The sequence below is a fragment of the Hippopotamus amphibius genome, chromosome 17 (assembly GCF_030028045.1).
Source record: "Hippopotamus amphibius kiboko isolate mHipAmp2 chromosome 17, mHipAmp2.hap2, whole genome shotgun sequence".
Classification (NCBI taxonomy): domain Eukaryota; kingdom Metazoa; phylum Chordata; class Mammalia; order Artiodactyla; family Hippopotamidae; genus Hippopotamus; species Hippopotamus amphibius.
The window spans coordinates 49,670,832-49,679,706 of record NC_080202.1 but is presented as its reverse complement, the minus strand read 5'-3'; the positions used below and the strand labels follow the sequence as shown (position 1 = coordinate 49,679,706).

The 8,875-nt window shown below is 44.2% G+C and overlaps 1 protein-coding gene across 1 annotated transcript in view; it reads right to left on the bottom strand.

Moving 5' to 3' along the window:
- Positions 1–1,977: 1,977 nt before the first annotated feature.
- Positions 1,978–8,875, bottom strand: part of LOC130839623 (leucine-rich repeat-containing protein 37B-like) — a 49,556-nt gene continuing 42,658 nt past the window's right edge. Inside the window, exons 9-13 of the mRNA XM_057713853.1 lie at positions 8,533–8,637; positions 2,774–2,850; positions 2,464–2,518; positions 2,241–2,383; positions 1,978–2,131 (exon numbers count right to left, since the gene is read on the bottom strand). Of these exons, the coding sequence (XP_057569836.1) occupies positions 2,098–2,131; positions 2,241–2,383; positions 2,464–2,518; positions 2,774–2,850; positions 8,533–8,637 (414 nt within the window). The 3' untranslated portion in view covers positions 1,978–2,097. The remainder of the gene's footprint in view (positions 2,132–2,240; positions 2,384–2,463; positions 2,519–2,773; positions 2,851–8,532; positions 8,638–8,875) is intronic.

Genomic DNA, 8,875 nt, shown 5'->3' with positions numbered 1-8,875 from the left:
CTCTTCGGTGTAGAAGACTCTTTCTATCCCCCTTTCCCTTAGTTGAATTCTGATATTTTAACTCTCTCAGGCACTACACGCTCCAGGATGCATTCATTTAACAACCTAGTCTGAACCAGTGGCTCCTGTTCGAGCTAGGGCACAAATAGCTGACAGCAGTACCTGAAGTAAGTGTTACCAGACAGCTGACCAACACCAATGATCGAAAAACACTGGAAAAAGTACTTTTTTCCCCTGTGCAAACTCTAATATACAAGACATCTTTTTTAAAATATAGAGATCAGCTAAATCCTTGAAATCCAGAGGTTTAAATATAAGTCTGGGTAAAATTATGACATCAGTGGAATTTACCTGGAATTTCCCATCAATATACATCCTTTATATGTTTGAGCTCTTGACGTTGATTACATGTCTGAATTGGCCCTTTTCCTCAGAGCTAATGGAAAAGTTGATCTGAATAAGGTGATGGATGGAGTGAAAGCTGTTACAGGTGAGTGAGAAGTTAGTATAAGCCTAGGATCTTACTTTTTATAGTAATTGTATTTTTCTTCATGCCTTAATCATATGATAATTCTATCATTTTACCTCCTATTTAATGTTTTTATATCCCAGAATATTTTCTGATATGTGTTTTCCACTAGTATATTTCATTTCTCTTACTTTGAGGCAGCCACAATCTACAGTAAAAGGTGAAGTTAATCTTTGGAAAAGGCCCTGAGAATTTTCCAAAGGAAAGATGATAGGTTATACATGTTGATAGAATTATTAGGATAAGCCATATACAGTTTACTAATTGGCAAGAGGAATATAATACCCATCTCTTGTCATTGTCACTCTGAAAGTGTTAGTCCAGGCCCTCCAAGAAAGCAGACGCTGAAGCAGGATGAAACATGCATAGACACTGTTAGGAGAAATGCCTGTGTAAGAGAAATAGGGAGGAAACCCGAAAAACCCGAGAGGCTGTCAGGCTGCAATGCAAATCCGACACCAAGTGAAGGAGAGAGGAAGAAAAGGTTGGGTGGAAGCATCCTATACTGCCATGAAATCTAAGGAAGGTCTAGCAAGGCCTTCCAGGAATCCTCTGGTCAAAGTCAGCCAACCCCTATCCCCTAGGAACAGGCCCCCCTGAGTGAAGTATTTCCATTGCACTCAATCAATGGTCAGGAGAAGCCTGTGGGAGGCATTGCCTTAGCACAAAAACAGGGATGAATTTCAAAGCAGTGCCTGGGGCCCTTGGTCAATGGGCTGAGACAGGTGACTGAGCCTCAGTCACGCCACGGGCCCAGCCATCTCTGGGGAGGGGCTGCTCCTTCCCAGCACGTTATATCTAATCCTTCCATTTGACATGTGAAAATTCTACCTGATGTGCTCGATGTTCAGAAGCCGTTTCTGGGGCCTACCAGACATGCTTATGTGTGCAACTCACTCATGGGCATCTCATTTGATTCTCAAATAGCCCTACAAGGGAATTTCCATTGTAAAGATAAAGAAACAAAAAAATAGGTAACTAATAAGGACCTAGTGTATGCACAGGGAACTGTACTCAATACTCTGTAATGACCTATACAGGAAAAGAATCTAAAATTCAGTGAAGGGACTTCCCTGGTGGAGCAGTGGTTAAGAATCCACCTGCCAATGCAGGGGAAACGCGTTCGAGCCCTGGTCATGGAGCTTCCCACATGCCGTGAAGCAGCTAAACCCGTGCGCCACAACTATTGAGCCTGTGCTCTAGAGCCCATGAGCCACAACTACTGAGCCCATGTATCACAACTACTGAAGCCCACCCGCCTAGAGCCCATGCTCCACAACAAGAGAAGCCACCGCAATGAGAAGCCCGTGCACTGAAATGAAGACTAGCCCCTGCTCAATACAACTAGAGAAAGCCCGCGTGCAGCAATGAAGACCCAACACAGCCAATAAATAAATAAATGTATTTTTTTTTAATGAGAAAAAGAAGCATTTGACAAGTGTGCTGAGAAGCCAATCCTGGAAAATGAAATGTGCAGGTGGCCTGAGGCAGGACGGGGCTCACACTGTCGCGGTCTCGTGTGCGGCCTCACTTTCCTCACCCGTCTCCCCAGCAGCCGAATCTGCAGCCTAAACATCCTCTGCTGGGGTTTTGCTGCCTTCCCTGAGATAAGAAGAATAATGCCAAGGCTTTTACTCTCAAAAGGAACAATTACACTTTTCATTATTTCCCCATTTTAGACGAGAATTTTAACTTGTCCCCTCTCATCTACCCCGCATCCTTGTGGAAAATCTCATCCTCATCAGAAGACTCCTGGTCATGTAGCTTCTGTGCCATGTTTTTCTTGCGTGTGACGTTGAGAGGTCTATACATATCCCTAAGCCAAAGTGGCCGCCTTCTCCAGTAAAAGCCCTCCTAGAACACAGAAAGGGAAATATTAACTCTGCATCTCCCTGCCTTCTCCGTCCACCGTACGTTACCCTCCTCAAAGTTACCTGACTCTCGCCTTCCCTTGAGCTTCTCTTTCGCAGAAGAAAGGGGAAAAAGCCCCTTGGAGGAAAACACACACAGTTAGTATTACATTTCCCACCTCTCTCACCTGTGTTACCTCTGGGCTTCTCCGGACTAAATGGGCGCCTGAGTCCAGAATCACAACGAGCAGAATCACCACAGACCTGGGAGCTTGAAAAGCATCCCCTGCGTGCTGGCTTCACAGACGTTCTCGGTGTCTGGCCCCCAGGGTCTCGGGGGACCTTTGCATGTGGCTTAGCGTGGAGGACAGGCGGGATGTTCAGCCCCACTCACCTTTTGTGGCCCTTGGGCAGTTGCCCTGTTTCTTCCTCTCCCTGTGCTGCTGCTGCTGCTACCCTGTGAGCATGAATCTGTTGTGAAAGAAAACATGACCATGATTGTCCATTACAACTATTTCCACAGCCTCATTCACTCCTTTTTATTTTAAATCCTGTTGACCCAGTGAGATGATAACTTCTGTAAGCACAGGAATTCTATCCTGTTTAGTAATCCTTTGACTCTCCCACAGTGCCTTACTCCGGGTCTTGCATGCAGATGCCAATACATTTTATGGACTGTTTTAGATAACGTTCAACAGATAATTCCCAAGAAAAACTCTTAGAAGCAGGAAAAGAAAATAAAAGTATATACCAGAAACCCAAGCTTTGTTTTAAAGTCAAGAACAAGAGTAGGACGCCTATCATTCCTGCTCTTACTCATCACTGTGGAGGAGGCCCTAATCAGTAGTATAAGAAAATTGAAGTATTGGAAAGGAAGAGACAAACAGATTTGCATATGAAATGATGGATCTGAAAAGACCAAAAGAATGAAGTTTTATGGGAAGTAATATGAGAGTTCAGTAAGATGGCTGCATACAAAATCAAGAGATCAATATATAAGCCTCAACAGCTTTCCCATATAACACAAATAAGTAACTAAAAAATAGAAGGACGATCCCATTTACTCTGTGAATAAAAATGCATAAAGTGCCTAGGAAGCAACTTAACCTATGTTAAGCCCTATGTGATGAAAACAAAACTTTTCTGTTTTAATGTGTAAGGCCTATGTGATGAAACATTCAAACCTTTCTGAAGGACATTAAGAAGAAATACATACATGGCATGAGACATCATCTTCCTAGAATGTTATAAAGAGGTCAGTTCTCCTCCAATTAACCCACAAATTCAATGCAATCCATTTATATCCAAGATAATTTTAAAACAAAACCTGGCCAGCTGACATTTGGTAGAGTATATATGCAAGCACAGTTATGATATGGATGAGAGAGAAGACCAAAGAGCAGGACCTTTCCTCACCGGATACGAAATATGTTACAAAGCAACTGGAGTTAAGCAGTGCGATATTGGTACTAGTCCAGGAAAAGATAACTGCATCAACAGAATAGAGTCCAGATAAAGACAGTAGTTTAGACCAGGGAAGAAGGAATGAACGATTCAGTGAAAGATTTGAAAACAACTGGATCTTCCTGTAGAGGGAGAGAGATCCCCTCCCTCAACCACACTAAAAATCAAATACAATGAATGCTAGACAGATTACAAAAGATCTTGAAGAAAATAATAGAGATTATGTTTATGTCATGAGGTGTCACCAGCCTGGTTGACAAAACCTGCGCCACGTGAGCCATGAGGAGAGGACGGGCAGCTATGGTGGCAGACTCAACACAGCTCCTCCTCTTCTTCACAGCCCTTGCCCCTGTCTCCCCTGGACTGTGTGTCCTCTTCCTGTTGATTTTTGAAACTCGTAGGAGCTCCCTGGCGGTCCAGTGGCTAGAACTCAGCGTTTTCACTGCTGTGGCCCGGGTTCAGTCCCTGATCAGGGAACTAAGATCCCACAATCTGTGCAGTGTGGCCCCAAATCCCCTCATGAACAAAGCAACAAAACCCCCAAAATCTCTTTATAGTAAATAAATATTGGCTTTCATTGAATTTCAATGTTTCAAATCCTTCCAGTGTTTTTGTCTCTAAGGAGACAGAAGAGCAGAGTAGGGAGCACAGGCTTTGCAGTCAGGTGACACTGGCTTCTGCTCTTGGTTTGGCCACTGGGGCCTTACATTGATCTCCTTCATCTATGAAAGAGGGAAAGTAACACCATCCTCACAGGACTGTGGGGATTAAATCAGACAGTATATGCAAAATTCTCCATGTTACTCTTGACATGAATCAGTGCTAAGTTGGTGTCACAGACAAGGTGGTCAATCTATCAAAGGTTCTGCTCCTGCCATCAGGCTCTGAAGGCTTTTCCCCACCATAATATTATAAAAATATTGTGTTTATTTTCTTCTAATACTTTTTTTTTTTGCTACTTTGGGTCTTCACTGATGTGAGCTGACTTTCTCTAGTTGCAGCGAGCAGGGGCAACTCTCTGCTACTTTGCGCTGGCTTCTCATTTTGGAGGCTTCTCTCTTTTTGTGGAGCGCAGGCTCTAGGCATGTCAGCTTCAGTAGCTGCAGCACATGGGCTCAGTAGTTGCGGAATGCGAGCCTTAGACCATTCAGGCTTCAGTTGTTGCGTTGTGTGGGCTCAGTAGTTGTGGCTCACAGGCTCTAGAGCACAGGCTCAGTAGTTGTGGCGCACGGGGTTACCTGCTCTGCGGCATGCGGAATCTTCCTGGCCCAGGGATCCAACCCGTGTCCCCTGCATTGGCAGGTGGATTCCTATCCACTGCGGCACCAGGGAAGTCCCTCTTTTAATACTTTTGTTTTTCCTACATCTGCATCTTTATTCCTGCCCTGCCACTGGGTTCACCACTACCATTTTTTAAGATTCCATATATATGAGTTAGCATACGGTATTTATTTTTCTTTCTGGCTTACTTCACTCTGTATGACAGAGTCTAGGTCCATCCACCTCACTACAAATAACTCAATCTCATTCCTTTTTATGGCTGAGTCGTATTCTATTGCATATATGTGCCACATCTTCTTAATCCATTCATCTTGTTGAAGGGCATTTATGTTGCTTCCATGTCCTGGGCTATTGTAAATAGTGCTGCCATGAACCCTGTGGCACTCTTCTAATACTGTTATGTGGTCTTCTCTCACATTTATGGAAATAGGTTAATTTAAGGTGAGAAATGGGGATCTGCTATTATTTCCCACCCCCCCCTCACCCCCCAACGAGTTAGGCAGCTACTCTATTACCATTTGTTCGTTTTCTTCCACTCATGTGAATATTGAAACATGACATTTCAAAAGCCTTCACGACATATGGGTCTATTGCTGGACTCTCTGTGCTACTTCAAATAAATATTTGGTTGCATTGTTCCTCACTGTGGAACTGACATAACGCCTCAAATCTCTTCCATTGAACTTCCATAGGAAAAACACTGCATGGCCCCTGTCCTCAAAAATTTTATTGTGTATGTGGGGAGAGGAAATCATGGTTAGGACTCCTCGCTTTCACTGCTGAGAGTGCAGGTTCAATCCTTAGTTGGGGAACTGAGATCCCACAAGCCAAAAAAAAAAAAACAAAACAAATGCAAGGTTAAACTACACAGAAGCTAAAAAGAATAAAAAGGGGACTTTATACAAATTCTAAAAAAGCAAAAGTCCATATGCCACCTGGAGATGTAGAGGGTAGTCTGGGCCATGGCCAATGACTAGCAAGCTGACCCCATGCTAGTCCCCAGCCTCCTGGGCTCAGGAATCATGCTCTTCTCACCAAGAGAGAACCCACCCCTTCCTAGTGTGGCTGTCTCCCGTTATCAATATCATAGGACTGATCAAAAATCAGAATGCCGAATTCTCACTTCATAATGAGAAGTACATGTTCTACAGGCAGGGCATGTGTGTCTACACAATCAGAGAATTACCTTCTCTAGAGACAGACAAGGCCTCTGTGGCATACTAAAGCACAATCACACAATCGGAAGGCTACTTGGTGAGAACAGGATTGGAATGAAAGGAATCAGCTGAATCCTGCGTATACTGGAAAGGCCTGAGGTAGCTGGATCCATCCATCTCCTCAACTGGCACAGCCTGGCGACTGGGCCGGACCCTCCAGTTACGCTGCCTAAGGTGCCATCTCTGCTCTCGGGCAATGTGAGGATGGGCACCACCCGTGTTGGGCTCGCCTCACCTTTTCTATGCTTTCACTGCTGACCAGCCCTCCTGCAGACAGACACGATTCTCTCTAGCAGTTCATACATCATGTCAGGTTTTATTCAAGTCTGCCAGGCTAGGGAGCCATTGGTCCTCACACACCTCTGCTCTGTCCATGCTGTGCTGACCCTGGTGTTTCTCTCTTGGGGAGCCACCTTTTAAAAACCTGTTTACCACCTCTGTGAGTTCTGAGGGGAAGGGACTGCTCCGCTATGGCCCCTAAGAAGTGGTGACAAACCTCACAGGACTAGGGTCAGGAGGGCTGGAGTATTCAGGGAAGGCTGTACGAGGAAAGACGAACTTGAGTTGGCTTTTGAGAGGTTCATAGGACTTCCACAGGCAAAGCAAAATAAAGGATTTTCGATGGGCAGAGGCACAGACAAACGGAGGAATGGGTATGGTGTGACTAGCACATAGTGGGGGGCTGCTTAGGCTGGAATGGAGGGCAGCCACGACAGTAGAAAAGGCAAATAAAGCAGGTTGGATTGGTAGGGCAGAATCAAGAATTGCAGCTGATGAAAATCACTCTTTTGATGCGGTTAGCAAGTGCCTGTTGGGAAAAGTAATAACTCATTATGTAACTGAACAGAAGGTAAGCAGGCTGGCTCCAGGGACAGGCTACCATAAATAGGACATACTTTAGGGAGCCTGCTGCTGGATGTTCCTTGCACTGTTGTAATGGAACCGAGCTACACAAGCCTAACACACCAGAGAAGAAAGCTGCTAAGTAAATGTAAGGAGTTGACAAGATCACACTTTTATCTTTTAACCATGTGCTTTCAGCCCTGCCAGGGGGACCGATAGCTCCCTGAGGGTGGAGATTATATATCTCTCATCACTTCAGCCAACAAGGAAAGAAAGCAATGGTAGAATGAGAGTGACTGTGGAGGACATCAAATCAACATAGCTTTTTGAGTTGAAGGAATTTTACTATCATGTCAACTCTGGCCTTCTTATCAACTCAACTTGTCAAAATAGTCTAATGGCTTGTTATTAGGATCCAATTCCAGAAAGATCTCCCGGGAGAGGAGTTCCTTTAAAGATCCTGGGGGAGCTTCCCTGGTGGCCCAGTGAAGAAGAACCTGCCTGATACTGCAGGGGACACGGGTTCAATCCCTCGTTCCCTGCTCCAGGAAGATCCCACATGCTGCGGAGCAACTATGCACGTGCGACACAACTAATGAGCCGGTGTGCCTAGAGCCTGGGCTCTGCAACAACGGAAGCCTGTGCAACGAGAAGCCTGTGCACCGCAGTGAAGATGCAACGCAGATGCCCCACACCCTGCAAGAAGAAAAATCCTGGGAATATACTTTTAAGTAAAACAACAAATTGTATCTCAATCCTAGTGACTGAAGAGAACTATCAAGTTAGAATCAGGTGGAAAGGCGGCTTTGATTTTCAGTTTGTGGGTTCTGAATATGAAATTTTTTTTTTTTTGTAACTTTCTGAAATGGTTTAGGAAAACTATTTACTGCTTCTACGTACCCACATAGAGATATAGAGGGAAAGAGAGAGGATATAAAGAACATGGACAAAATATTAAAAATTGGGGACTTCCTAGGTGGCGCAATGGTTAAGAATCCACCTGTCAATGCAGGAGACACGGGTTTGATGCCTACCCCAGGAAGATACCACATGCCATGGAGCAACTAAGCCCATGCCCCACAACTATTGAGCCCATGTGCCACAACTGCTGAAGCCCACATGCCTAGAGCCTGTGCTCTGTAACAAGAGAAGCCATCACAATGAGCAGCCTGCGCACCACAATGAAGTGTAGTCCACATTCGCCACAACTAGAGCAAGCCCGTGTGCAGCAATGAATGCCTAACACAGCCAATAAATAGATAAATAAATAAATAAATAAATGAAAAAATTGGTGAGTCTGGGCAAAGGATATGCAGGAATCTGAATCTGAATTAATTACTGTCCTTACCTCAATGAGACAGAAAATGATAATGAAAGTCATCACTACTCCAGTTACACATATTGCCAAGATGAGTTTCTTGTTATAGCCGTATCCTGGAACTGCTTTTGTGAGCTAAAATAATAAATAACATTTTTTTAAAACAAGGAGATTGAAAAGATGAAAGCTAACTATCCTTAAATTACTATGACTCAATCCTTTCAAGCCAGAAGCTTCTAGAAGAACAAGCCAAATTTAATGGTATTACTCTTCTCATTAGCATTTTCTTCTACAATTTACTTATCTGTGTGTTATGTCCTCTTGTCGTCTACCCTAGGAGTAGTGGCACATTCTCTAAATGAGCCAAGTGGGA